Source organism: Myotis nattereri (assembly GCF_964212035.1).
Source record: "Myotis nattereri genome assembly, chromosome: 1".
NCBI classification, from domain to species: domain Eukaryota; kingdom Metazoa; phylum Chordata; class Mammalia; order Chiroptera; family Vespertilionidae; genus Myotis; species Myotis nattereri.
This window is the reverse complement of record NC_138075.1, coordinates 1,775,780-1,803,653: the sequence shown is the minus strand read 5'-3', so window position 1 is coordinate 1,803,653 and position 27,874 is coordinate 1,775,780. Positions and strand designations below refer to the sequence as shown.

The 27,874-nt window shown below is 69.9% G+C and overlaps 1 protein-coding gene across 1 annotated transcript; it reads left to right on the top strand.

Moving 5' to 3' along the window:
• The first annotated feature begins 3,150 nt into the window (after positions 1–3,150).
• On the top strand, positions 3,151–27,159 carry INF2 (inverted formin 2). The gene is made up of 22 exons (XM_081086667.1): positions 3,151–3,273; positions 12,976–13,375; positions 14,465–14,580; positions 14,657–14,816; positions 15,229–15,262; positions 16,203–16,344; positions 16,855–16,996; positions 17,158–17,910; positions 18,251–18,396; positions 18,479–18,540; positions 19,000–19,102; positions 19,522–19,607; positions 20,026–20,126; positions 20,669–20,739; positions 20,835–20,942; positions 21,161–21,231; positions 21,762–21,885; positions 22,241–22,405; positions 22,503–22,605; positions 22,691–22,855; positions 23,272–23,931; positions 26,382–27,159. Exons 2-22 carry the CDS (start codon positions 12,985–12,987, stop codon positions 26,408–26,410), a joined length of 3,732 nt encoding a protein of 1,243 aa, XP_080942793.1. The 5' UTR covers positions 3,151–3,273; positions 12,976–12,984; the 3' UTR covers positions 26,411–27,159.
• Positions 27,160–27,874: the final 715 nt, after the last annotated feature.

The following is a 27,874-nucleotide window of genomic DNA, read 5'->3' as shown; positions in this document are numbered from 1 at the left end:
CCACCCCTACCCCTCACCCCTCACCCCCACCCCCACCCCCACCCCCACCCCCATGGCTCCTCCCAGGACTGACCTTTGCCAGCCTGGGCCTAGAAGTCGCAGTGTGACCTGGGAAAGAGATGTCGCAACACACAGCCCGGGCCAGGAGAGCCGGGTCAGAGTTCAGGGGGACCCAGGGCAGATGAGATCCTTCGGGGGGGGGGGGGGGGGCAGTGGGAGGAGGGGTCTCCCTGCGGCCAGAGCCCAAGTGTGGCTGCTGTGTTTCTGGGTAGAAACCCCTCTCCGCTGAGTCCTTAACACTGAGCTCAGGGCCTGCCCGGCTCCGGGGGAAGCTGACCTGGGGAGCTCCACCCCCAGACCCCGGCACTGCCGCCTGTACCCCAAGTGCAAACACAGCACCAAGCAGGTCAGGGGAGGACCTGGGCGAGGGCGAGGGGAGGGCAAGGGCCAGGGCGACGGTTAGGGTGAGGGTGAGGGTGAGGGTTAAGGTTAGGGTTCGGATTGGGTTAGGGTTGGGTGAGGGTTGTTGGGTGTCAGCTGGCGTCTCTGACTGCTGCTCTGCACATGTCCACAAGTGGCAGCAGAGCGAGTATTGATTTCAGGGTTTTAAATACATTTTATCGAGTTTGTTAAAAACAAAATCTGCAAGTGAGAGAACCTCCCGTAAGATGATAGTCAGATGGAGAGGCTACCGCCCGCCCCCTGCCTGCCCCCCCCCCCCGCCCCTCCCAGAGCAGCGAGGAGCCGGCTGACCCTCCTTCCGGGCACCGGCAGGCAGAGGCCGGCCCCCAGGGGCAGCAGGGAGAGTCTGGGAAGCCAAAAGCCACCATGAGGGTCGACCAGGCCCCGCGGCCAAGCTGCCGGGACCCAGAGCAAAGGGCTGAGGAGAGGCCGGGGTGTGGGCGGGCGGGCCAGGCCAGGCCAGGATCACAGCTGATGGAGGGGAATGGCTGCCCCAGGTTCCAGAGCTGCTCAGGCAGGGCTGCTGCCCCAGCTCTCACTCCCCAGGTGCAGCTGACCCTGGAGTGCGAGGGAGGGTGTGGGGGGGTCCGTGGGGGGGTTGGGGGGGTGAGTTGATGAGTAGGTGGGTGGGTGGGTGGGTGGGTGGATGGGTGGGTGAGGGGTGGGTGGGTGGGTGAGTGAGGGGTGAGGGGTGGGTGGGTGGATGGGTGGATGGGTGGGTGAAGGGTGGGCGGGTAGGTGAGGGGGGCGGCCACGCTCTCGCTGACTTCATTCTGTAGCAGCACTGGAGGTTGTCCCAGGGCATCCGTGTGGGACACAAAAGGGAAAATGTTTTAGAGGAAAAAGGTGTCGGGTGAGGAACTGATCAAACCGATAAATGAAATGAAACCCTCTCATGGGAAGTGCCTGCCCCCACCCGGTCGCCCTGGCATCACCTCATCTCCTCGCCTCGAAGGCCGCGCTGGGAAGGCCTTTCTCTCTGAGAAGTGCCCACGCCGCCGCCGCCGGCAGGGCTCAGGCTGGCAGTGCCGCCCCCGGCAGGGCTCAGGCTGGCAGTGCCGCCCCCGGCAGGGCTCAGGCTGGCAGTGCCGCCCCCGGCAGGAGGCAGGAGGCAGTGAGAAGCTCCCCCGGCTCACTGAGGCCGGGCCGTGCCCTGTGGGTGGGTGTGGGTGGTGACCTGCCCCCTCAGGGTCCAGGCAGCTGTGCCTCCTCTGGGGCAGGTTCCCAGGCAGTGGCCGGACGGTCTCAGGCTGAAGCTCGAGGTCTGTTTGCTCCCAGGCCCAGGAGGCTGGGCTCAGGGCAGAGGCCCACCCCCAGCAGGACCGTCCTCGCGCCCAGACCAGGCCGGAAGGTCACCCCGTCCTCCCCGGGTCAGCAAGCCACCTACCGACCCACCTACCGACCCACCTACCGACCCACCTACCGACCCACCTACCGACCCACCACAGCCGGCAGCCGGGCGCCAGCGGCCGGGAGGAGTCAGCTGGCCGAGCCTCCCATCCCACTTCCTGGTGCTGCCAGAACAGGGGCCCTGGGGCCAGGCAGAGGCTGGGGCCAGGCAGAGGCCGGAGCCAGCGGGGAGGGCGGGGAGGGGAGCTCAGAAAGGCCGGAGCTGGGGGAGGGCTGGCGGCTCTCCTGGCAGGGGCAGCCCGCACATTCTAAGAACCTGAGTCCCGTCCAGACCGGAGCCACGCTCGCACATCCCGGCTGGAGGGCGTCCCCGAGGCAGCAGCACCTCCTCCGCCGCTTTCCTGGGCACAGCCCTCGCCCTCCATCAGCCTGGCCTGTTGCCAGGCACGGCTCCTGCGCTGGCAGAGACGCTGGCCTTGTTTACAGATGGGGAAACTGAGGCCCGCCGGAGCTGAGAGCCGAGCGCAGCCCTCAGGGCAGGCCTGAACCTCCCCCAGACGGCACCGGGCAGGGGCCCTGGCGAGCGGCCGGGCCGGGCGCAGCTGCTCAGGGAGCCAGTGCCTGCGGGTGCGGTGCCGGCAGGGCTCGGGGCTCGGGGCTCGGGGCTCTCTCCAGCCCCTCCGGAGGGGAGCCCAGGCTGGGCAAGGTGGGGGCACGGACAGGGCGCCCACCAGGTTTGGCAGGACAGGAAGAGTGACAGGGAACAAGGCTCAGGGCTCAGGGCTGGGGGAGGGGGGGCGGGCAGCTCCCCCAGACCTTCTGCCTACACCCCCTCCCCCCAGTCCATCCGGCCCAGAGACCAGAGCCGCCGGGCAGTCAGGGAGGGCTGCGCGGAGGAGGCTGCGGGGCAGGCCTGGGTGACCTGGATGCTCCCCAGCCCAGAAGCCCACGAAGAGCCATCTGCCAGGAGGAAGCCGTGGGAGCTCGCGATCAGCGGCCTGAGCAGGTCCCGCGTGGGGACAGAGGGCGGTGCGCGCCGGGGGGAAGCGGGGCGGCGCAGGGGACCAGGAAGGGCGGGCGGATAACCAGGTGCGTCCGCCCCCCGCGTCCCCCAGGATCCGGCCCGCGGCTGGGCAGGCGCGGAGCCAGCGGGAAGCGGGCGGGCGTTTACAGGCGCGGGGATCCCCGCGCACCCCGAGGCCCGCCGCGACCCCCTCCCGGCTCCGCCCCCGGCCCGCGCCTGCTCCCCACGTGGCGGCGGGCGGGGCGGGGCAGGGCGGCGCCGGGCGGCGCCTCCCCTTCCTCCCGAGCCCAGCCCGAGCCGCCGGAACCCGAGCCCGCGCCGAACCCGAACCGGCCGAGCCGAACCGCGCGGAGCCCGCGGGGGGCCGCTGTCCGCCGCCCCCGCCCCCTCGGACTGAGCGCGGCCGCACCCCGGACCCCTGGCGCCGCCCCCGCCCAGTAAGTTCGCGCCCTCTGGGCCCCCAGGGGCCGGGGGGAAACTGAGTCCGAGAAAGGGAGGGGAGGGGAGGGGAGGGGGCCTGGGCTGTGGGACGGGGTAGGACCAGCGACGCGTGCGCCCCATGCGCGCCCCCCATGCGCCCCCCAATGCGCGCCGCCTGTGGGTGGCGGGTCGGGCCGCCGGGCTGGGCTGGGACTCCGCCCGGTGCCGGTGCCGCAAACTTCCCCGCCTCGCGGCCGCCACATCCTGGCGGTGAATCAGCCGCAGTTGGGAAAATAAACTTGCACTCGGGGTTCGCCGCCTCTGGGCCCGCGAGGCGCGCAGCCTGGGGTCCCCCTGGCCTGTGCTGGGTCCGGGCGCCTCGGAGCAGGTGGGCGCACGCGCAGCCCGGCGCCCCCACAGGTGCCCGCGGAGCAGGCTCCGGGGTGGGGCTGGCGGGCGGGGTGACCGGCTGGCCTGTGCTCCCAGCCCCCCGCCCCCCTCTCTGAGGACCCAGGAGGGACTGGCCCTCAGGAGCGAGGCTGGGGTGGCCGCCGGGGGAGGCTGTGGCCCAGGCCCCGGGCGGCGTGGTGGCCCCCGCAGTTGGGACCCCAGCCTATGGCCCCGAACCAACCCGCCAGGGAGACGAGGACCCCCGCCGTCTGGCACCCCCACGTGGAGCCTGAGTCCTCCAGCAGGCCCCGAGGGCCTGGCCAGGACGCTTGCCTCAGTTTCCCCGCAGGGGCTCCGGCGGGCCCTCCTCCCTGAGACCTGAGCAGGGCAGGGCCATGGGGCGCCTTCAGCGATCGGGGGCTGCAGGCCTGGGGCTGACGATTCGGGGTCTGGGTCTGAGGCGTCTCCCTGTCCCCACCCCTCACAGGTCAGCAGTCGGTGCAGTAGGTGTCCCCGACCGACCGCTGACCAGGCCCTGCCCTCCCACCCGCTCCCTGCCAGCCCCCTGCTCGGGGCTGCCGGCCAGACCGGTCATGAGGGCGCAGGCGGGAGGCGGAGTGCTGGGTAGTGGACTGAGGTGGGCAGGTGGCTGCCTTCCTGCAACTGCAACCACCCAGGCCGCCTGTCTGCCCCCAGCCCCGCCCCCTCACAGCAGCGGGGCGCTTTGTGGAGGTGCTGATGGGCTGTCGACCTAATTGCACACGCCTCACCCCGCACCTAATTGCACACGCCTCACCCCGCATTCCATTCCGGGACCTGGGAGCTCCCGCCTTAAATAGACTGCGCGCCTCTCATCAGAGAGCAGTCTGTTCCAGGTGGAAGTTCGCGCTGGGAAAGGCTCGGGAGGGGTGCAGATGACTGGGGCGCGCCTGTGGGTGCCGCCTGTGGGCGTGGGTGCCGCCTGTGGGTGCAGGGCGCCATGCAGCCAGCCCGGGGGAGTCCCTCTCCTGGCCAGTGGCCTGAGTCCGGACCTGGAGGTGGGCTCAGTCCCTGACTTTTGAGGGGATCCAGAGGAGGATCGGAGAGACTGAGGGGTGAGGCCTGACTCCTCTGCCCGGCCCCTCCCCCACTGCAGTGTGGCACACAGCAGGCGTCTAATGGTTGCATGGCTCAAGGCCCATGGACACAGTGCGTGTGGAGGCCACACTTACCTGTTTCAGGACGGTGGTCAGGAGTGTGTCTGGGGGGACAGGCCAGGGGACGGGGGGCGGTTCAGGCCAAGCAGGAGCCAGTCTGCAGGGCTGTCCCCAGAGGGTGGAGCCAGGCCTGGGGACCCCGAGGTCCAGGCTGAGCAGGCGGCTTCATCCCTTTAGATTCAGTGATTCTCAACCTTCCTAACGCCGCGACCCTTTAACACAGCTCCTCATGCTGTGGTGACCCCCGACCATAAAATTACTTTCGTTGCTACTTCATAACTGTCATGTTGCTACTGTTATGAATCGTCGTGTAAATATCTGATACTCGGGATGTATTTTCATTGTTACACATTGAACATAATTAAAGCATAGTGATGAATCACAAAAACAGTATGTTTTCCGATGGTCTTACGCGACCCCTGTGAAAGGGCCGTTTGACCCCCAAAGGGGTCGCGACCCCCAGGTTGAGAACCGCTGCTTTAGAAGGAGGGAGTGCATGGTAGGGGGTGAGCTCCCGGTCCCCGGAGGTGAGCTCAGCATCCAACCCTCGGTTTCCCGTTAGGGGGGCCCCGCTCCCGCCAGCCTCACCTGTAAGGAGGGTCCTGCCCAGGCCGCCTCTGCACGCCACTCGGCTGCCCTGAGGCCGCCAGGTCTGTGGGCACAGCTGTCCCCGCTGCCCGGCCCAGAGGCCACGTGGTGAGGGGAGCTCCCTGGTGACCGCAGCTGCCTCCCCCGCCCTGAGGGGCCACAGCTGTCCTCTCAGCGCCTCCTGAGGTGTGACAGCCTGGAGCCTGGTCTGTCCCCATCGGCATTCCCACCCTGCCCCCTGAGCAGGCCCCGAACTGAATGAGAGCGTGCGTGAAGGAATGAGTGAACCTGCCTGCAGTCGGCCCCGCGCCCGCCCTCACGCCTGCCGCCGCCAAGGGTCGGGTATGGCGATTGTCACGTCTCACGGGTGACCTGTAACCTGGGGGGCCGGGTTACAGAATCGGCGCCACTGTCTTGCAAGAGGCATTTATAAAGCCCCTACTGTGTGCATAGGCCTTTGCAACTGGGCTAGAGGGTGGAGGGTGGAGGACACCACGCTGGCAGACAGAAGGCGCTTGCCCGGGACCAGGTGAGAACTGGCTGGCCGGCTACCCCTCCCTTGTCACCACTGTAGTGCCCAGGGCCCTGGGTGGAAGGAGGGCCTCGGGGAACCCGCCCTGGGGGGGGGGGCAGACTGTTCCCTTTCTCCAGTGGGTGCCGCTGAGCGCCTCACATCGAAGCCCAGTGCGGAGGCTCACCAAGGGCACGGGGTCCGAGGGGAGGGCCAGGCGGCCGGGTGTCCCTGCGCGGCCCTGGGCCTGCCCTCGGCTGCCCTGGGCTGAGCCCAGCCCCTCCCTGTGCCCAGCCAGTGCCCCACACGCACAGGGAGTCCCCGCAGACCTGGCCCGTGGGGCAGGGTCCTCCCGTCCTGGGCTTGATCTTGGCCCTTGCCAAGTGCTGGTGGGCCCCGGCCAGCGTGTGAGGGCCTCAGTCTCCCCGCCTGTGCCCGGCCCCCGCTCCCCGCTCCCCGCTCCCCGCTCCCCGCTCCCCGATGTGGCCTCGGTGTGCAGCCTGCCTCCCCCGCCATCCGCATCCCGTCCTGCTTTTGCTCCAAGTACAGCTCGGCCCGGCCGCCCGCCCGCGCACAGCAGCAGAGGCAGACATCTGCTCCTCCCCCCGTGTGGGCTGGCTGCTCCCGGTGCGCAGCCCTGAGCAGCCTGAGAAGGGAGCCCCGAGCTCAGATCGGACCCGCCCACTTTGAAGGCACCCTGCCCACCGGGCACTGCCAGGCTGTCCCCTCTGAGAGGAAGTGGGGGAGCAGCCAGGGAGGGGCCGTGCTGGTGATACAGGCTCAACCCACTCAGGCTCCCTGGAGTAGAACACCGTGACCATTTTACAGATGAGGAAAGCGAGTCTGAAATGGGCCTGCTGGCCCCCCCCCACCCCCCCGCCGGCCACCCAGCAAGGAATGCCACCAGCATCCTGAGCCAGATGCCAAGGACCTTGCTGGCCCGGTTGGGTCAGGCTCCTGGCGCTGCCCACGTGGGCGGGGGGTGGGGTCGGCACCCACATGCTCATGCCCCTTGGAGGATGGGATCAGGGCCCGCAGAGCCTGGTCTGACCCAGAACCTGAGCTGCCCCCTGCCCGGCCCAGCCCGGCCCTGGCCACAGCCCCTGGCAGTGCCAGGTTGTGCGGCCCGGCCCCTCCTCCACCCTCAATCTGCTGCTTTGTTTTCTCTGCTCGGGGCGGGCAGCCTGGGGCTGGGGCACAGGACCCGGCTGGGGGCAGGGGCTGCCAGGTCCCACCCGGCCCGGAGGCCTAGACCGCACACCGCAGAGCCCCCCTCGGCCAGTCCCTCTCCCCGGCACTGAGAGTCCTGCGGGACCAGGAGGCACGCGGCGCTGGGCGAGGCGCTGCAGAGCTGCTTGTGGTCGGGGAGAGGGACCCAGCAGCGCGCGCGTCCTTCCTGTGCCCTCGGAGCCTGTGGTGGAAGCTGTGGACGGTCAAACGCTGCCCCTGTGGCCGCCCGGTCCGCCCTGCCCACCCCCCACCATGGTCTGCACACATCATCCCTCCAGTGTCCATGTGGGAACTGACTCAGCCACAGCCGAGCCGGCGGCCACCGCCACCCTTGGCCCCGTGCTGCTCCCCAGGCTGGGCGGCCAGGCTCTGCCCCAAGGGTGTTGGAGGTGCCAGGCCCTCAGGAACTCGCTCCTGCCCTGCTCCTGTGCAGCTGGGGAGGCGAGGGCAGAGGTCGCTGCCAGCCCTGGGTGCAGGTGGAAGCGAAAGCCGGGCTTCCTGGCGAGGCGCCTCCACCCTTCCTGTCCTCCCACTGCCGGGCTTGGCCAGCCGCGGGGGGAGGGGGGGCGCTCCCAGCCCATTCCCAGGAGACAGTGCCGGCCTCGGACTGCGCTGGGAGGACCCCCTGCACGGGGCAGGCCCGTGGTGGCGCTGCCCACCCCTCCCGTAGGTGTTTCCTGTTTGCCCAAGTCCTTTGCCCACCTCTCTGTGCCTTCCACCTGCTCTACCCCTAACCCAGGAGGGTGGGTGCTTGGAGGACGTGGCCGGGCCAGGCCTGGGCACAGCGTGTCTGCCTGCTCCCACATCCTGGGGACACAGTGGTCCAAGCCCTGGCCTGGCTCCCTGACCCACCCCATGCCCCAGCTCTTGGCCCCGCCAGCCCCTACCCCGGCCCGTCTCCCTGTCTGTGCCGTGGAGACCCAGCTCCGGGCTCTTCCCTTGCTCGCTGAGCTGGGGCAGCCACGCGGGAGATGTGTGGGTCCTCTTCGCTCTGTCTTCTCTCTCGTTCTAATTATGAGAGCGGCCATATTCACCCGATGCAACCTCGGTCAGTATTCGTGTGTGTGTGTGTGTGTGTGTGTGTGTGTGTGACGTCATAGTCCCCGCAGCGTGCTGCCCAGCTCGTGCCCTGCTCCTCGTCTCCGTGGTAACAGCACTGCGCCCACGACCCCCCACCTGGGATGAGCCTCTCGGGTGACCCACGGGGCAGTGAGGGCTCGCTCAGGCCTGGTCGGGGAGATGACACGGGTGCCAGAGCTCAGGAGCAGGGATGGTGGGAGGGGAGGAACGGGGTCGTGGCGAGGCTGTCTCCGCCGCAGGGCCTGGGCTGCCCCTGAGCGCCAAGAGCTTCCAGGAACGAAATCCAAGGGTTGCCAGGCAGTGGAAAAATTTGGGTTCCTGGAGGAGCTAAGAATAGAGTGGCAGCCCCTGCTCCCCGATCCGGAATCCCGGCCTGCCATCTGCCCGCCCACCCGGGGAAGACAGGCTTGCTCTGCACCCACCCCGCTGGCCCGGGGCCTAGAGGCACCCAGTGCTGTGAGCACGCTGGCAGGGCCATCCGAAGCTGCCTCCCACCCCAGCAGCCCCCCACCCCCACCCCCGTCCCCTGAGCCCCTCTGCCAACACTGGCAGGGATCCAGAGACAGGAGGCAACACCCCCTTCTCAAGGGGCCATCCTCTGGCCGGGAGGCGGCTTCCCCATCCCACCAGGCTGCCCACAGCGAGGTAGGTCTGTGCCCAGGACACAGCTCCGTGCCTGGTGCCAGCCTCAGAGGCTCACCGCATGACTCAGTTTCTCCATCTGCACAGCAGGGCCCGGGTAGCTGGTCTCTGAAGTCTGGGGGCCCTGTCTCTCCCCCCCTCGGCCACACATACACATACACTCAGCTTGACAGACAACCGCCAGGCAGGGCGGCGCCCTCTGGCTTCCCAGGAGCCCCGCCGCTGCCCAGGCATGTGGGCTCCCAGGTATGTGAGTGACATATGGAGGTGCCCGCATCGCCGCGAGGGCCCCGTGTCCCAGGAGGCGGCTAAGAGGCCCTGGGGCCAGTGTCCTGTCCCGGCTCCTCCAAGCCCAGCCTCTGTCTGGCTCCTGGGCACTGGGCCCCGCCTCAGGACAGCCAGGCCAGCGGGTGACCCAGCACAGCCCGGAGGAAGGCCCTGCCTTCAGGATCCCCCGCTGAAGGGGAGGCACGACCCCACGTTATCGGTAGAAAAAGGTGAACCATCCCACTCGGGTCAGCCTCACAGCATCCACATAGTCCCCCCGAGGTTCCAGGGTGCAGGGGCGGGGTGCCTGCCTAGCGGGCAAGTGGGGGCACTGCAGCGCCGCGGGGTGCTGGGAGCCCCGAGGGCCCGGATGGCCCTGCTCCGCCTGCTTCACCCAGGGGTGCTGGCGCCCAAAGCTCGTGAACGTGAATTCCTGTGCAGGCCCCGCCCGCAGCCGGGGAGCGCTGAGAACAGCCGCATTCCTGAGCTGGGCCCCGCCCCGCCCGCGGGAGGCCACGCCCCTGGGCCCCGCCCCTAGCAGGCTGCCACGCCCCCTGGAGGCCACGCCCCGCCGCTGGGGGAGCGCCGAGAACAGCCGCATTCCTGAGCTGGGCCCCGCCCCGCCCGCTGGAGGCCACGCCCTCGGGGGAGGCCACGCCCCGCCTCGTGAGAGGGAGCCGGGAAAGTCCCTGAGGCCGCCGTCTGGGCGCCAGGCCCAGCTGGGAGCGGACACAGCCCGCAGGCAGGGCCGGGCCGGCCGGGGAAGCGGGTGGAGGCCCAGCGTCCACAGACCCAGCGCAGCCCTGAGCACCTCGCCCACCCGTCCAGTTGCTCCCCCGACACCCTGCTGTCACCCTGGGGGACGCTCGCTGTCAGTCTGCAGAGGGAGAGCCGAGTGGTCCCTTCCAGGGGCCTGCCCGGGAGCCCGGGATTGAGCCCTTCTCCCAGGAGCTGCCTCCAGCGCCGGGCGTGGTCAGGAAGGGCGTTGCCCAGCCCTGCCCCCTGAGCAGCGCAAGCAGTGCCTTAGGGTGCGAGGCCTGGCCTGGGCCGGCTCAGCTCCCGGCCCCCCACCCCCCACCCGGAGGCCTGGCCTGGGCTGGTTCAGCTCTGCCCACTCAGCCCTACCCCCTGCCACCCAGATCCCCAGCTGCTGCGGCCAGGAGTCGCCTCCAGGGCAGGCAGGAGAGGGAGGGCGCTCTGTAGTATTATTGCCTGTATGTATGTTAATTGTTACTATGTACACACAATCACATGCATGTAATATATGTACACGTTACATTATACAGGTGGATAGGTTAAAATACAGAAACAGAAGGGGTGCCCTGAGGGGGCTGGGGTGTCCTGTGTGGCAGTTCGGGGAGCACATTTGGCTGTCCCTGGCGGGTCCTGAGCTGGAGGAGGGGACAGAACTCCGGAAGCCCCGCCAGTGACCCATCAGCCAGGGCGTTGCCCCTGGAGACGGAGGCCTGACTTCCTGCAGGTCCCCTGGAGCGCCGCTTCCGGGTCTGGTTCCTGCCGATGGGGGCCCGCTTCCTGGCGGCCGCGGGTCCGAGCGCTATCTGGACATGTGGCCTGGCCCCACTCCATTTCCAGCTCAGTCTCATCCTGGAAACCGGCGGAACGCTTCTAGCGGGGCGTGCTCTGCCCGGGACCTGCCGGTGGGCACCCCAGCGGGAGAAAGGCTGCCCCCACCCAGCCCGGGTCCCCATGAGCTCACTGACCTGCCTGGACACCCGTCCACACCAGACCCGGCCAGCACTCCCCCTCGGTGTCCGATGGGCTTGGCCAGCGGTGCAATCAGCTCCAGGACGCAGAGCACAGGGTCTTTATGGGCAGATGGGATCGGTCACCTCCCCGCCAGACCAAAGGGACCCCCTAAGTGGGGTCTTTCCACGGAGGGAGCCGTGTCCGGGGACAGGGTCACTGGGCAGGGCCGGTGGGCGGGTCGAGGCGACACTGGCCAGCTTTTCTGCACCCAGGGACCCCTGGGGCTCTCAGCTGGGCAGGTCACTCAGGAGGCCAGCAGTCTGGCCTGGGAGAGTTCTGTGTCCACTCAGCCTGTGCCAAGGAAGCAGGGACTTGGGCCAATGGGAGCCGGGAGGGGAGGGCCAGTTCTGGGCGCCTCTTTAAGCAGCAGCACCCCAGGGGGTGGCCGTGTGCACGCTGGGCCCGTCTGCCGTGCTCTCATGGTGCTGGGAGCGGCCCTTCCCTGCCACCGAGAGGCCGCCGGGAGGGCCCGGGACTGCAGCCATGAGGAGCCAGGAGAGCGTGCGGGGCAGCCCGCGGCCGGGCCCGGGATGGGTGGGCAGAGGCAGCCGGAAGGTCTTGCGCATCTGGGTGAGTGGATGGTGCGGGGCCAAGAGGGCTGGGCCTGGGAGGGGGTGTTATGAGCACCCCAACACCCCCTTTGCTGCCTGTCGGATGCTTCCAGCCGGCTGGTGCCAGAGGTGCAGGGGAGGAAATGAGGCTCAGACGGGGCAGTGACGTGGCCAAAGTCTGTTGGCAAGGGCCAGGGCTGGGCGCCCACCCAGGTCAGCCAGGCCGCCTCCTGGGAGGACCCCGGGGGTCCCAAAGAGGAGGTGACAGGGGTGGGGGGGGCGAGGAGGCGGGGTGCCTCCTGGGAGGACCCACAGCAAACAGGAAGGAGCCGAGGTGCCGGGCCCCCAGGCTGTGGTCTGTGTTCCCAGCAGGCCCCGGGGCGGGCTCCAGGAGCCCAAGGGAGGACACCCACCACCCTCACCCAGGAAGGGGGCAGCGGGGCCTCCTGGAGGGGCAGGCACCTGGGCTCTTGTCCCGGCTCAGCCCCAGTGCCTGCCTGACCTCGGACGGCCCCTGCTCTCCCCTCTGAGCTCCCTGGTGCAGCAGCTATAGAGCCAGGGGGGCCTGGCCGCTCCAGGGCCCCCTGGGGTCCAGGCTCACTTGGCTCTGCCATGTCCAACTCTGGGGCGGTGGGCACATGGCCTGGCTTCTCTGGTGCCCCCTCGAACCCCCTCCTGTAGAGTGGGGTGTACGCTCCTGCCTCCGGGTGGTGGAGGCTGAGGGCTGGGCGTGTGGCCCAGTGGCGTCGCCATGCCGGCCCTTGGGCTCAACCCCAGCGGCTCCACACGGCCCTTCTCAGCCGCTAAATATAAGACCCGAGCCATACATGGCTGCAGCAGAGCGTGGGCCGCCCTGCCCTTTGGGGCCAGTTCCCAGGGGCTGTGGTTGAGGAGCGTCACTGCCGGGGAGGGGGCGGGGTGGTGGTGATGGCACAGAGGCACGTGCTGGGCAGGGTCACACCTGTTGCAGCAGATCCGGGTGGACCTCCGAGAGCCGAGGGGCACCCGGCCCTCCACCCGCCGCAGGTGACACACAGACCCACAGAACCAGGCCTGGCAGGGCTGCTCCCCGCAGGGCCCTGGTCTTGCCCAGAACCGGATGGGCATTGGGCATGACCCTCCCGGCCCACTCACGCACATCGGGCAGCCTGGAGTGCCAGGGCCCGGAATCATCGTGCCCATCTGGCCCATCCAGTGGGCAGGGGCTGTGCCCTGGGGAGATAAGGGCGTCCCAGACACAACACGCTTGTTGCATTGTCACTACTGGTCCGGGGCGTTGCTGCCCGGGTGGCTGTGGGGTCGAGGTGCACATAGCAGGGCAGTGCTGCCGCCTCTGGTTAGGGGTGGGTGCGGGAGCGCCGGGCTCGGGGAGCCTGCACCACGTGCTGCAGGGTGCCCTGGAAGCGCTGGGAACACGTTTGGTGGGTGGGGGTACCAGGCGGAGGACCGAGCCCTGGCTGGGCCCTGGCTGACCCCCGCTACCCTCTGGCCCCGCAGTTCGGCAAGATGTCGGTGAAGGAGGGCGCGCAGCGCAAGTGGGCGGCGCTGAAGGAGAGGCTGGGGCCGCAGGACGCCGACCCCACCGAGGCCAACCTGGAGAACGCGGACCCCGAGCTCTGCATCCGGCTGCTGCAGATGCCCTCGGTGGTCAACTACTCGGGCCTGCGCAAGCGGCTGGAGGGCAGCGATGGGGGCTGGATGGTGCAGTTCCTGGAGCAGAGCGGCCTGGACCTGCTGCTGGAGGCCCTGGCGCGCCTGTCGGGCCGCGGCGTCGCCCGCATCTCGGACGCCCTGCTGCAGCTCACCTGCATCAGCTGCGTGCGCGCCGTCATGAACTCGCAGCAGGGCATGGAATACATCCTCAGCAACCAGGCCTACGTGCGCCAGCTCTCCCAGGGTGAGCCACTGGGCGCCGGGGCGGCGGGCCGCGGACAGGAAGGCCGGCCTCAGCAACTCCGTGTGAGGCTCGCGGCCATGCCAGGCGGCGGGAGGGCTAGGCGCACAGGAGGAGACAGCGGGGCTGGGCAGGCAGGGAGGGCTTCCTGGAGGAGGTGCCAGTTTCCCATTTGCTCCAAGTCTGAGACACCCCTCCCCCCAGCCAGGTCACCTTGGAGCCCTGGTCCCTCCACCAGCTGCACCGAGTTGCCCCCTCTGTTTATGGCTTTGCCCCAATTCTCCACCCAGCCTGTTGCTGGTTCAGGCTCCACTCTGCCTCCCCCCACCTCCCCCATCCACACTGTGGCAGCTGGAGTCACTGGGTCAAAAACAAAAGTGCACCCAAGTGATCCTACACTCCACCTGGCTCCGAGCCCCCGGCCCTAGCCTGCCGGAGCCCTTCAGGTCTGGCCGGCACTGCTGGCGGCATCGTCCACTCCCCCTGGCCCTGCCCCTGCCCCTGGGGGCTTCTGGAATGCGGGCCCCAGGCTCCACCTCCATACCAGGCTGCTCTCCGCTTTGTGTCTGCACAGTCCTGCTCCCCCTGTAAGTTCCAGCTCACTGCCACCTCCTCCAGTGAGTCTCAGGGGTAGTCCTCAGCCCTCGGGACACCCCCAGGTCATTGTGTCCCTGGCCCAGCAGGCCTGCTGCCCCACGGGGTGACCGAGTCCTGCTTGGGGCTCCGGGGGCGGCCGTGAGGGGCGGGTGCCTGTGTGGGTGAGCGAGAGAGCGGTCACCTCATTCCTGTCTGACCCCGTCCAGGCCTGGCCGTGCCCAGCTGTAGAGTCCTCTGTGATGTGCTCTCAGCCGGGCCAGGCGAGGGGCACCCCCAAACTTTCTGGCTCAGGGGATGAGGTGGAAGGCAGGCGGTAGGGTTCAGAGAAGACTCTGTGGGCGGTGGGTGGGTGCAGAGCGCCCCCTGGTGTTTGCCTGCTGCCCCGCGTTCCTGGCTGAAGTGTGGCAGTCCTGGGCAGAGGGGGAGGCCTGGCCTGGATGCCCGGGCCTCCCCCTGAGACACCCCTTCCCCACCCCTTCCCCCGGCCCTCGGCAGCTCTGGACACATCCAACGTGATGGTCAAGAAGCAGGTGTTTGAGCTGCTGGCCGCCCTGTGCATCTACTCGCCCGAGGGCCACGCCCTGGCCCTGGACGCCCTGGACCACTACAAGGTGAGCGGCGGGCGGGCGGGCGGGCGGGCGGGGCGGGGGCAGGGCCTGGGCGCAGGCTGACCCCGCCCCCCCGCAGACGGTGTGCAGCCAGCAGTACCGCTTCAGCGTCGTCATGACGGAGCTGTCCGGCAGCGACAACCTGCCCTACGTGGCCACCCTGCTCAGCGTGGTCAACGCCATCATCCTGGGCCCCGAGGACCTGCGCACCCGCACCCAGCTGCGCGGCGAGTTCATCGGTCAGCCGCCTGCCTGCCTGCGTCCCCCCCCCGGTGGATGCCCAGCGCCCCGACCACCCACCCCCCGGGCCCCCGAGGAAGGCTCCGTTCCGGGCCCTGGAAGCAGCCTGACCCCCCACCCCAGCTGCTCCCTGCGTGGACAGGGGCCTCGGGACCCCGGGCCTGAGCCCTGGAGGCTCTCGGTGGGAGGCAGGGTCCTGCCCCCAGTCCATTGGTGACAGGGACCCCTGGACGGTCACCACGAGTGTCCCCCGAGATGTCTCCCTCTGAGCTTCCTGTCCGGGTGCCCTGTGGGAATGGCAGGGTCCCTCCCACTGCACGCTGGTCTCGGGGTGTCGGGAGGGGCCCAGGGGAAGGATCAGAAGGTACAGTGACTGGAGGATGGGGCCGCTGACCGTCCGTCCCTCCCCAGGGCTGCAGCTGCTGGACGTCCTGACACGGCTTCGGTGAGTCCCCCCTGCTGCTCCTGCTCTGCCCCCCGCCCCAGCTCCCACGCAGCGCCTCTAGGGGGGTAGGGGGCCCAGGGCCCAGCGAGAGCCCAGCCGTTGCTTCCCTGCCCTGGGGGCTGGGCAGCTGCCCTAGAGCTAGGGCTGCCACATGCAGACAGGACACGAGTTGAACTGACTTTAAACAGACAGCGTTGCTGTCGTATAAGCACATCCCAGAGGTGCATGGGACGTACTTACGCTCAAAACCATTCATTGTTTCTCTCTTTTATATAATTGATCTCAGAGAGGGAGGGAGAGGGAGAGAGAAACATCAATGATGAGAGAGAATCGTGGATTGGCTGCCTCCTGCACACCCCCTACTGGGGATCAAGCCTGCAACCCAGGCCTGTGCCCTGACTGGGAATTGAACCGTGACCTCCTGGTTCATAGGTCAACGCTCAACCATTGAGCCCGGCTGGCTGGGCCTGAAATTCAGTTTTAATTGGGTACCTGGGAACCCACATAGCTGAGAACCTCCATCCGTGGCCTCACAGGACCACTTTCCGGGGTGTCCGCTTTGGCTGGGGGGACCCCAGGAGGAAGGGGCGACGCTGGTGTGACTGATGCTGAACTGGGGTGCTGAGAGGGCCTGCCCTGCCGCTGAATGCACAGCTCATTGGCCAGACTAAGATGACTGGCAGGTCCTGGGCCCAATGAACAATCAAGCCCCCCCCCCCGCCCTGCTCTGCCCCAAGTGCCACCCCCCACGGTAACCCCCCCACATCCCTCAGGTGAGGTCTGGTTGCTGACCTCCCAGCCCCCATCCATGAGCCTCAGCCCCGACCGTGCAGCCCAGCCCCACAGACCAGCGGGCCCCTGGCTGCTGTGGCCCTTGCCCTGCTCGGGCGTGGGGGAGGCTGGTGGGGCTCCGGCTCAGCCGCCCGGCCCCCCATCGCAGGGACCTGGAGGACGCAGACGTGCTGATCCAGCTCGAGGCCTTCGAGGAGGCCAAGGCGGAGGACGAGGAGGAGCTGCTGCAGGCGTGCGGGGGCGTGGACATGAGCAGCCACCAGGAGGTCTTCAACTCCCTGTTCCACAAGGTGGGCCCTCCGTGACGCAGCGGGGCCAGGCCTGGAGCCAACCCGGGGAGCAGCCAGGGCTCCAGGATGACAGGACCAGGAGGCCAGGGGGCCGAGGCCAGGGCTGCCCGAGGAGGCTGGGCGGTCCCGGGCCCAGCAGGCTGCCGCCAGGAGGGGCGGGGGACACCTGTGCACCAGGAGGCAGAGTTCTGGTCCAGCCCAGGCCTCTCTGGCGGGTCACCGTCCTCCACGGCAGCCGGTGGTTCTCCGACCCGGGCCCGTGTCCCCAGCGGCCGCCGGAAACGTCTGGAGACTTTGGGTTGTCCCAAGTGGGCAGGGATGCGGCTCCACGTCCCACAGTGCACAGCGCAGCCCCACCCAGAGAGCTGGCCGGCCCTCATGCCACGCGGGAACCCAGGCCCCTGGAGGCACAGACGGTCGTGGGGTGGACACTCAGGCAAACTTGAGGCCGGGGGTGTGAGCCCGCCCCCGGGAGGCCGTGGCCGCTGACCGCACGCCTCTGCCCGCCAGGTGAGCCGCTCCCCGGCGTCCGCCCAGCTGCTGGCCGTGCTGCAGGGCCTCCTGCACCTGGACCCCGGGCTGCGCTCCAGCCAGCTGCTCTGGGAGGCGCTGGAGCGCCTGGTGGACCGGGCCGTGCTCCTGGCCAGCGACGGTGAGCGGCTGCCTTCCTGCCCGCCTCGGGGCACGCACGGGGGTCTGAGATCGTGGGGGTGCCCCTCCTTGACCCCTAACCTGCGACCTGCCGGAGGGAGGGGCCACGCCTTTTCGTCGGCCTCCACCTGCCCCCGCTGACCCCAGCGGTCCCCACCGCAGCCCAGGAATGCACCCTGGACGAGATGGTCGAGCGGCTCGTGTCCGTCAAGAGGCGGCCCCGCCCGAGCTCCCTGGACAAGGCCCACAAGGGCGTCCAGGCCGACCTAGGCCAGAGCCGGAAGGGCAGCTCCCCCCAGAACACGGGCGCCCCGAAGGCAGGGGTGGAGGACCAGCTGCCCGCCGTGACCCCCGCTGGCCTGCGGGCCGTCATCGTCCAGAGTTCCAGCGGCGAGCAGCCAGCAGCCCTGGAACAGCAGATGCCCACCCCGCCCCTGCCAGCACCCAGCTCCCCCAGCTCCACAGCCCAGCCCCCTCCCCCTCCCCCACCACCTCCACCCCCACCCCCACCTCTCCCCGGTCCAGCAACCTCATTCCCCCCACCTCCCCCACCCCCACCCCTGCCAGGTCCAGCGACCTCATTCCCCCCTCCACCCCCGCCGCCCCTACCCCCACCCCTGCCAGGCCTGGGGACCTCGTTCCCCCCACCCCCTCCACCCCCACCCCTGCCTGGCCTGAGCGGGACCCTACCCCCCGCCCCTCCACCACCCCCGGGCATGGGGTGCCCGCCCCCGCCCCCGCCCCTGCCGGGCTTCGCTGCCCCCCCTGCCGTGGGCGGCGTGGAGGAGATCATTGTGGCCCACGTGGACCACAGCCTGGGCTCCGCCCAGGTCCCCAGCCACCGGCGGGTCAACCCCCCGACGCTGCGCATGAAGAAGCTGAACTGGCAGAAGCTGCCGTCCCACGTGGCACAAGGTGAGGACCGGCTCCTTCCGGGCGGGCTGGGGCCACTGGCAGCGTGGCAGTGGTACTTGTGGCACGTGTACTGCCCTGGCCCCTGGGCAGGGCAGTCTGTCCCTGCTCTCCGCTCAGCCCCGGGTGGTCCAGGGCGGGTGGGAGCAGGAGCCGCCCTCCCAGGCACCTTTGAAGCTGGTCTGATGTCACAGCCCTGCCCTGCTCAGGCCCCGGGTGCGCGTCATCCTGGGGGCCAGGGTGCTGTGTGCTCAGAGGTGACAGCCAAGGTCAGCCAGAGGTCGGGCTGCCTGCTGCCTGGACAGGGCGAGGCCAGGGCGGAGCTGACGGGCCTCCCCCGCAGAGCACAGCTCCATGTGGGCCGCGCTGGGCAGCCTGGGCGCCGAGGCGGTGGAGCCCGACTTCTCCAGCATCGAGCAGCTCTTCTCCTTCCCCGTGGCCAAGCCCAAGGAGCCGGCGGCCGCCCCGGCCAGGAAGGAGCCCAAGGAGGTGGGCCGGGGCCTGGGATCGGGAGTGCCCGCTTCTGCCCCCCACCCCCACCCTCGGGGACGCTGACGGGGGTGTTTCCCAGATCACCTTCCTGGACTCCAAGAAGAGCCTGAACCTCAACATCTTCCTGAAGCAGTTCAAGTGGTGAGCCGGGTCAGCCCTCCTGGCGGCCGCCGCCCGCTGTTCGCCTGGGGCTCGGCAGCGCCCTCTGCAGGCCGCCCTGGGCGGTGCACAGCCCGGCTCCGCCGACAGTGGGGTGATAGCCAGACTGTCCCGCTGGGTCCCGAGACCCCCACCCCGTCCAGGCTCCGGGGGGAGGAGACCCGGAAGCCCGCCCCGCCCCCTGTCCCCCCGCAGGAGCCCACGGGCCCTGCGCCTGGTCCCGAGCGGCCGCCCAGGGGGGAAGGAGGGCGCCCTGCCCGGCGTGGGTTTCTCAGCTCCGCCTCTGCTGTGTGACCCGGCGGGTGGTCACCTTCTCGGTGCCCAGACCTCACGGTGGGGGAGGAGCCCGGTGTGACCAGCAGAGGTGTCTGGGCCGAGGGCCGCCCCGCCTGCCTGGCAGGGTCTCTCTTCCACCTCCAACCCCGTCCTCTCGGCCCCCAGCTCCAACGAGGAGGTCACCGCCATGATCCGAGCGGGGGACACGGCCAGGTTTGACGTGGAGGTGCTCAAGCAGCTGCTCAAACTCCTGCCCGAGAAGCACGAGGTCAGGGGGCGGGGCTGCCGATAGGGGGCGGGGCTTCTGGAATGGGCGGGGCTTCCGGAGCTGCCGGGGGCGGGGGCTGCTGGGAGGGGCGGGCTTCTGTGGTGGGCGGGGCTGCCGGAGCTGCTGGGGGCGGGGACTGCCGGGAGGGGCGGGCTTCTGTGGTGGGCGGGGCTGCCGGGGGCGGAGGCTGCCGGGAGGGGCGGGCTTCTGTGGAGGGCGGGGCTGCCGGAGCTGCTGGGGGCGGGGGCTGCCGGGAGGGGCGGGCTTCTGTGGTGGGCGGGGCTGCCGGGGGCGGGGCTGCCGGGAGGGGCGGGCTTCTGTGGTGGGCGGGGCTGCTGGAGCTGCTGGGGGCGGGGGCTGCCGGGAGGGGCGGGCCGGCCCCACTGGCAGCCGCACCCACGCGTGGGCCTCCTTCGCAGATTGAAAACCTGCGCTCCTTCGCGGAGGACCGCGCCAAGCTGGCCAGCGCCGACCAGTTCTACCTCCTGCTGCTGGGGATCCCCTGGTGAGCTGGGCCCAGCCTGCGGGGGTGCAGGGGTAGGGGGGCGTGCGGACCATCCCCGGCTCCCTGCCCACCTCACTCATGCACCCCCTGCCGTGGGACCTCCCAGGACACCTGAGGGGTCAGCAACGCGGGGGACAGGCGGTGGGCAGGGCCCCTGCGGCCTCCCTGAGAGACCCCAGCCATTCTAAGAGGGAGGGATGCCCCCAGGGAGGCCATCGCGCCTCGGCACTGGGTGCTGGTCCGACCCGCCCCTTCCTGGGCCCCGCCCGGACCTGCTGAGGCCTGGCCGAGTGTGACCTGGAGCTGGGGCGGGCGCGGGACCCCCAGCTGTGCCCAGCGGACTGCGGGCCTCACCCCCACACTGCGGGCCAGGGCAGGGGTGTGTCAGGCAGGGCCCTGACCGCCGCTCTGCCCCTAGCTACCAGCTGCGGGTGGAGTGCATGCTGCTGTGTGAGGGCACGGCCGTGGTGCTGGACATGGTGCGGCCCAAGGCCCAGCTGATGCTCAGCGCCTGCGAGAGTGAGTGGCCCGGAGCCCTGGGGGCCACACAGGTGGGGCCCGTCCAGCCCCTGCACCCCAGCACCCAGACTCCCCGAGCGCCTGTGGGTGCTGAGCTTCCTCGTGTCACAGACCGCCCCCTCCCTGGCTCTGAGGCAAACTGCATGTACTTGCGGGCACGCACAGACACATGCCTGTGCACAGACACACGTGCAGACAGGTGTGTGCACGCAGACTTGCATACACAGACACACACACACACACGGGCACACACCACCCCTCTGAGTGAGGAGTCGCGGGGACCTGCCGCAGCCCTGGCCCCCTGGGATGCCGCTCACTCCTGCTGGGGACGCAGCAGTGGATGCCCACGCCCATCTTGGAGACAGGGTCAGAAGGGACACCCTCTGGGAGCCCCCGGGATGGTTTGCTGAGAACCAGGGCAGCCACAGGTTCTGGAAGGTTCTGCTCCGCGTCCTCCCCCTCGGCTGTGGGCTGAGATGGGCAAGCACCAGGGGACCCACCTCCCGAGCCCTCACCTCCCTGAGCCGCCCCCCACCCCCCAGGCCTGCTCTCCAGCCGCCAGCTGCCCGTCTTCTGCCAGCTGATCCTGAAGATCGGAAACTTCCTCAACTACGTGAGCAGCCGCCCCTGCCCCCACCCCCACCCCACCCCACCTCACCCTGCCCCACCGGGAGGCAGGGAGACTCACTCCGTCCTCCCCCCTCGCAGGGCAGCCACACGGGGAACGCCGACGGCTTCAAGATCAGCACGCTGCTGAAGCTCACGGAGACCAAGTCCCAGCAGAGCCGCGTGACGCTGCTGCACCACGTGCTGGAGGTGGGCACGGCCGGCCACGCGTCCCGGCCTCGGGGGGTCCGCACCCCTCACTGCCCCAGCCCCGCTCGGGAGCCTCCCACTCAGGCCCCTGCCTCCCCGCCCCCTCCTCCGGTCCTGAGGTCCAGGCCAGGACCTTCCAGGGGAAGGGTGGAGGCGTGGGCTCGGGCATCCCCAGGGCGGGGCGGCCACGGCCACCTCCCTGGACCCGGCTGTTGCAGGAGGTGGAGAGGAGCCACCCGGACCTCCTGCAGCTGCCCCGAGAGCTGGAGCAGCCCGCCCAGGCGGCAGGGTAGGTGTCTCCTGCCCGCACAGCGTGAGCCCAGCCCGGCTCCGTCCCCACCAGTGAGGGCCGGACCAGGCGGGTCTCAGGCTGCGGCATCCCCGGGGCCCCCAGGAACGGCTGCCCCCCATGCCTGTCCACCGTGACTTAGAGGGAAACTGAGGCCTGAAGAAGCAGGGAATGGCCGGCCATGGTCACACTGGAGGCTAGGCTAACCCCTGAGCAACCTGCATCCCTGCCACCACCCTGTCCAGACGGGGGCCAGGGAGAGGGGCACTTCGGGGGTCCCACCGCCCACAGGGGCAGCTCTGGGAGCAGCGGGCTGTCCAGCTGTGCGTCCGCTGCTGCGGCAGGTCCTGTGGTCCTAGCACTGCAGGCCCAGCACCTGCTGAGGCAGGCACCCGCCCCCCACCTTCCCCCAGCCCGCCCGCCCAGCCCGGAGCTCCGACTGCTTCTGGCAGCCTCGGGTGCAGGGCCAGGGCCCCTCTGTCCGGCGAGGCTGGACATCAGCTGTCACCTGACCCCGCCCGGCCTTTCAGGATCAACCTTGAGATCATCCGCTCCGAGTCCAGCGGCAACCTGAAGAGGCTGCTGGAGATGGAGCGGAAGGTGGCGGCCTCCCAGGAGCCTGAAGTGCGGGAGCAGTACGCCCAGCGCCTGCAGGCAAGTGCTGCGGCCAGGGAGGGGCTTGGCGCTGAGTGTGGCCTCTGGACGGCAGTCCTCCGGTCTGCTGTCTGCCTGCCTGGGGTGCGTTAGGGAGAGGAGAGCCCGGGCAGGGCAGGTGAGGGTGGGGAGAGCCCGGGTGGGATCCCCACAGCAGGTCAGGACCCCTCCTGAGCCCCAGGCCCAGCATCCAGATCCCCAGTCCTGCACAGGGACCACTGTCTGCAGGCCTGGCCCTCATCCTCCCACAACCACGGGCCTGACTCAGGGGTCCTATCTGGGCCGTCGCCCTATGCCCGTGGGTCACCTGCCGTGGGCCTCCCGGGCCCTGACCGTGCGGTGCCCACACCCCCAGGCCAGCATCGAGGCCTCCCAGGCACTGGAGCAGGTGTTCGAGGCCGTGGAGCAGAAGAAGTTGGCGTTGGCCAACTACCTGTGCGAGGACGCCCAGCAGCTGAGCCTGGAGGACACGTTCAGCACCATGAAGACCTTCCGGGACCTCTTCCTCCGCGCCCTGAAGGTGGGCCCCGCCCCTGCAGCCTGGGGGCGTCGGGGGGGGGGGCGGGAGGGCCTGTGGGGTGGTGGGGGGGATCACCGGCTCCGTGTCTGCCCCGCAGGAGAACAAGGACCGGCAGGAGCAGGCGGCCAAGGCCGAGAGGAGGAAGCGGCAGCTGGCGGAGGAGGAGGCGCGGAGGCCGCGGGGCGAGGACGGGCAGCCTGGTGAGGCCGGGCGGCGGCTGCGGGGCTGGGCCGGCCGGGTGGGCTCTGGCCCTGCGAGCCGTGCCTGAGGGTCCTGGCCTCTCAGTCAGGAAGGGAGGCAAGAAGCAGCAGGAGGAGGTGTGTGTCATCGACGCGCTGCTGGCCGACATCAGAAAGGGCTTCCAGCTGCGCAAGACGGCGCGCGGCCGCGGCGACGGGGACGGGGGCAGCCGGGGAGCAGCCGCAGGCCCCCCGCGGGATGCTGCGCCCGGTGAGACCCTCCTCCCTCCTCCGCGTCCCTCCCGCCTTCCCTGCCTGTGCGATCCTTCGGGCCGCACCCCCTTCCTCCGGGAAGCCCTCCCTGGCCTCCCGGGGGAGCCCTCCTCTCCCCTGGCTGCCCTGAGAGGGGACGGCCGTGAGGTGGGGCTGGAGGCCGCTTGCCTGACAGCGGTCCCCCGTGTCTCTGCTGCTGTGACAGCCACCTACCCAGCCCCGGGCTGGGCCCATGACAGCTGCCCTATGGGAGCCGAGGCTTGGAGGCCACCAGGGAAGGCCCCCGGGGGGGGGTCCATTCGGGGGGGGGGAGCTGAGCTGGAGGGGGACCCCCGCTCAGACTGTTCCCAAGGAGGGTGCCACCAGGATGGCTGGGAGCGCCCTGCCCTCCGCCTACACGTGCTCCATCCACAGTGGCCTCCAGCGGCCCCCCAGGAGGCTCCAGGGTTGGCACCAGCAGCCCGGTCTCTGGGTCTGGTCTCGACGTGGTCGACGCCGAGGCAGCCAGGCCGCCCCAGGACTGGGACCTCGCGGACGCCACGGCCCCCAGCCCGAAGCCCCCTGCGGACCCATCGGAGGAGGCCGGCCCCCGGCCCCAGGAGAGGCGGTCCTCCTGGTACGTGGACGCCAGCGATGTCCTGCCCACGGAGGACCCCCTGAGCTCCCAGCCGCCGGCAGCGGCCTGGCCCGTGGTGCTGGGGGACGCGCGGGCCCTGGAGCCCCTCCCGTTCTCCAGTGAGCAGCCCCCCGGGGCCCTGGGCTCGAGCCGGGACGCTGAGGACCCCACAGCCCCCGGGGGCGTCGTCTGGGCCGAAGCTGACAGCACAGGAGAGGGGCCGGCGGCCACGGCTGCCCTCGGCCGAGGAGCCGGCCCTCCCGCCGCAGCGCCCGGCGGGGACGAGGACCCGGAGGACGCCGCCCCCGATTCCGCGCTGGACACGTCCCTGGACAGGTCCTTCTCCGAGGACTCGGTGGCCGACTCCTCGGGGTCCGGCACCCTCCCCAGGGCCCAGGGCCGGGCCTCGAAGGGGACGGGCAGGCGGAGGAAGAAGCACCGGACTCGGGTTCAAGAAGGTAAGGGGGGCCTCCACCTCGTCCCCAGCAGGACCGGGAGAGCGGGTCCACGGGGCTCCGGGCTCCGGGGTGGGGTCCGCTGATCCATTCATGCCAGGACCTGGCCTCTCCCTGCAGCCGGAGGTCCCCCTGCCTCTGAGATGGGGGGCTCCCAGGTCCCCGAGCTGTGCAGGTGAGGGGTCAGTGGCGCCTCCGCCCTGGGAGGGGCAGGTGTGGGGCACCGCCTGCTCGCTGCACCCTAACCCACTCAGTCCAGGGAGGCTGCCCGGCGGGGGGCGGGGCGCAGCCACGCCACAGCTCAGCGTCCACGCCACAGCGCTGTATCCACACAGCCCCGGCTCCGCTCAGGGCCTCGGGGGGACCAGCGGTTGAGTGTGTTTCTTTTATTTAAAAGCAGAGGTTGCCCCCGACTCTGACGATAGTAAACCCAAAAGGTTCTGTGTGATCCAGTAAGGTAGGTCCGCGCCTGGCCTCGCACTAACGCTGGTGGCAGTGGTGGTGGCGCTGGTGGCAGCGGGGACGGCCCTGCCCGGCCCCCCAGACACTAACGAACCCGCTTCAGCCCTCGGCAGCAGCCCCCCCCGCCCCCCCTCCCCCCGCCTGGGCCGCTTGAGTGGGCGTCACCCCACCATCCCCGGGAGGGCAGGAGCCATGCGCGAGGCTGGTGTCCCTCTGCTGTGGCTGGTGCGGCCTCGGAGCTGCCTGCTGGGCAAACAGCCTGAGAGGCGGGTGGACGGGGCTACCTGGGTGCCTCCGGGAGCAAGGCTCCTGGGCCTGGTGTGGGGGGGTGCGGGGCCTCCTGGGCCTGGCGCACAGGCTGAGGTTGCCCCGGGCCTAACCTACCTAATCCTGGGCTTTACTGCCCCCCGTGTCCCCCGGGTGCCACCTTCACTCTGGGTCATCCGCAGGGCACACCCAGCCCCCTCGGCCCTGGTGCTGGCCACCCCTGTCTGCGGGGAGGCCGTGAGGGACAGGACAGCCCCGGGGACAGGCTGCCAGGCACCTGGGGGGGGTCTGCAGCACCCCTCCTGGAGGCCGGTTGTCGGCTGAGAGCTGGGGCCTCCCTAGACCCCCCACCCCTCCCCCTCCGGACAGGCAGGGGCTTTGCCGTGGCCCCAGAGGCTCCCAGGTGCAGCCACACCGACGGGCAGGTCCCTGCCACGTCCTGGCCTTGCCAGGTGGGGACACCCAATGCAGGGGACCCCGCCCCTGCCCCACCTGAGCTCAGGGCCGTCTGTTCCCCACGCGCCTCCAGCTGAGGGGCCCGGGCACAGAGGTGAGGCCCCGCGGGTGCCAGGGAGTGGGAGCAGGGGCGAGGCGAGTGCACCTCTGCCCGACTTGGCTCTGGGGCCACACACCTCGTGCCTCGCAGCAGCGCCTGGCCTGCCCCTTAGGGGCCAGGGGCAGCCTTGTGGCCCCCGGCTGCGGGCTCTGGGTGTGGGGACGGGGGGTCTGGGCTGGCAGCCACGGGTGGCCACTGCCCAGCGAAAGGTCAGTGCGCCCCGGCGGGCCTGTGCCCCCCAGCACTGCTGGCCAGGCGTGCCCCCAGGCTGCGGGTGCGAGGGTTAGGGGAGCCTCCCCTACCACCTCCCCGCCTACCACCCCGTGGCCGAGGGAGGAGGAAGGAACCCCGCTTTTTATTGATGTCAGAGAAGAAGGGAGAGGGAGAGAGAGAGAAACATCCATGGTGAGAGAGACGCATTGATTGGCTGCTCCTGCACGCCCCCCAGGGGGTCGAGCCTTCAAACCATGACCTCCTGGCTCATAGGTCAACGCTCAACCACTGAGCCCCCGCGGCCAGAATCCCTTTTTATTTGGAAAAACTTCAACCCGACAGGAAATTAGCAAGGAGATGAAAATGAGCAGCCCCTGCCTTTCACCTGGAACGGCCCAAACCTGCAAAATACAGCAAACTGTTCCTTTTGGTGCCCGCCCCCCCCCCCCCCCCCCACACACACACACTTTATTGAACGACCTCACAGCTACTTGTAGGCATCACGGAGCTGCCCCAGTGTGTCTCCCAAGCACAAGGCCATGTCCCTGGACCAGAGAGAGCCACGGGTAGTGACGGGCAGTGAGGGGCAGGGGCCAGGTGGGCAGGTGGGTGGGGGGCAGGTGCCAGGGGCCCTCAGGCCCCAGCTGAGGAAGAGGGGAAGGAGGCATTGGCCGGGGCCAGGTGCCTGAGGGAGCCCGGGGGGAGGTGGCCATGGACCGATGGGCGTGGACGGGCAGCCTGGGTCTAGGCAGGGAGGGTAGGACACAGGACCCCACGCCCTCAGGGGAGACGCAGCCTAGACGGGGGCGGGCGCTGCCAGAGGAAGGGCCGGGCCCCGGGACACAGCTCAGCCCCTGGGGCAGTGGCGACAGAAAGCTGGGACCTGGGATCCAGCCGCGGGCGCCCTGGCGCTGCCCAGCAAGGCAGCTCCTCACGGTTCCTGTCCCTCCCACAGGCCTCAGGCCCAAGCCCAGAGCCAAGTGACGCCCCGAGGGCCGGCCTCCACGCAGCAGGGCCTGGGTGTGCTGCTGAGCCAGGAGCCGGGAGCCGGGAGCACCCAGGGCCGGGCTGGGACTGGGCCCTGGGACAACAGAGCTCGTGCCTTACCCAGCCAGGGGTCTCGGGGGCACGGTGGCCGCCTGGCACCCCTGGACTGCCCGCCTGGCACCTTGGATTGCCTGCCTGACACCCTGGACTGCCCTCCTGGCACCCTGGACTGCCCCTCTGGACCCCTGGACTGCCTGCCTGGCACCCTAGACTTTCCGCCTGGCACCCTGGACTGCCTGCCTGGTATCCCTGGACTGTCCACCTGGCACCCTGGACTGCCTGCCTGACACCCCTGGACTGCCCGCCTGGCACCTTGGACTGTCCGCCTGGCAACCTGGACTGACTGCCTGACACCCCCGGACTGCCCACCTGGCACCTTGGACTGTCCGCCTGGCACCCTGGATTGCCCGCACGCCTGGTCTTTGTGGTCCGGCTCTCACGCTGGTGCCGCCCCGCATGCACCTGGCACCCACCCGAGGAGGGTCCTGGCGCGTCCTCAGGCACCTCAGCTTGCACCTACTTTCCAGTGACCTGGCACCCGGATTCCTCTGGGGACGGCCCGTTACAGACCCCCAAACCACGGGAGCCAGGCAGGCTGGAGCCCCGATGCCCGTTCTTGCTCCCCAGCTCGGCCCCTGCGTGCTCGGCTGGGCTGGAACAGGGATTTTAACACAAATGGAACTGTGCATTTTTCATTGTGTGGTGCCTCGGTGGGGTGGGGGGTGAAAGGGCTCTGGGGCCCCGGAGGAGCAGGCTGGCGGGCACTGCTTGGGGCAGGACAGGGCCCCTTGCTCAGCAGAGGGGTGGGGGGCCCCATGGAGTGTCCCCCCCCCCAGTGTGTCTAGGCCTGAGGGTGGGAGGTGCCTGCCCACCCCGGAGCCCGGACCTGGCATCTTGTCCACAGAACCACCCACCCCCTGCTCCTGGGGCCGCTTCCCCTCTGGACAGAGGAGGCCGGGGGACCGGGAGGATGCGGCTGGGGGTTGGGGGCCGCTGCCTGTGCTGACGGCTCTGCCCGTTGTGGCTGGAAGCGCAGGGATGTGGACCAGGCCATCCCAGAGCCGGCGGGGCGGGGCGGGGGCGGGGGCGGGGGCGGGGCGTGCGGTGCTCAGAAGCTGCGGGTGAACGTGGTGGGGCCTGGCCCCGGTGGGTGGGTGATGGGCTGGCGGACAGACAGGCGGAGGGAGGGAGGGCTGGGTCAGCAGGTGGGTGGGGAGGAGGGACTGAGGGTTGGGCCGGAGCCGCTCAGTGCCGTGGACAGGGCAGAGCAGATGGCACATGGCCCACATCAGCCCTCTGGGGCACAATTCACACCCATAAGCTCCCCATCGTGACCTCTGCAGGTGTACAAGGTCGTGAAATTCTAGCCGTGGTCCAGGCTTAAGATATTCCCATCAGCCC

Excerpts from the sequence above, each read along its gene's own strand:
- INF2 (XM_081086667.1), top strand. The coding sequence starts at position 12,985 with ATGTCGGTGAAGGAGGGCGCGCAGCGCAAGTGGGCGGCGCTGAAGGAG. Across the intron at positions 18,397-18,478 it reads CCAGGAAGGAGCCCAAGGAG|ATCACCTTCCTGGACTCCAA; the intron begins GTGGGCCGGGGC and ends GGTGTTTCCCAG. Across the intron at positions 20,943-21,160 it reads TGCTGCACCACGTGCTGGAG|GAGGTGGAGAGGAGCCACCC; the intron begins GTGGGCACGGCC and ends CGGCTGTTGCAG.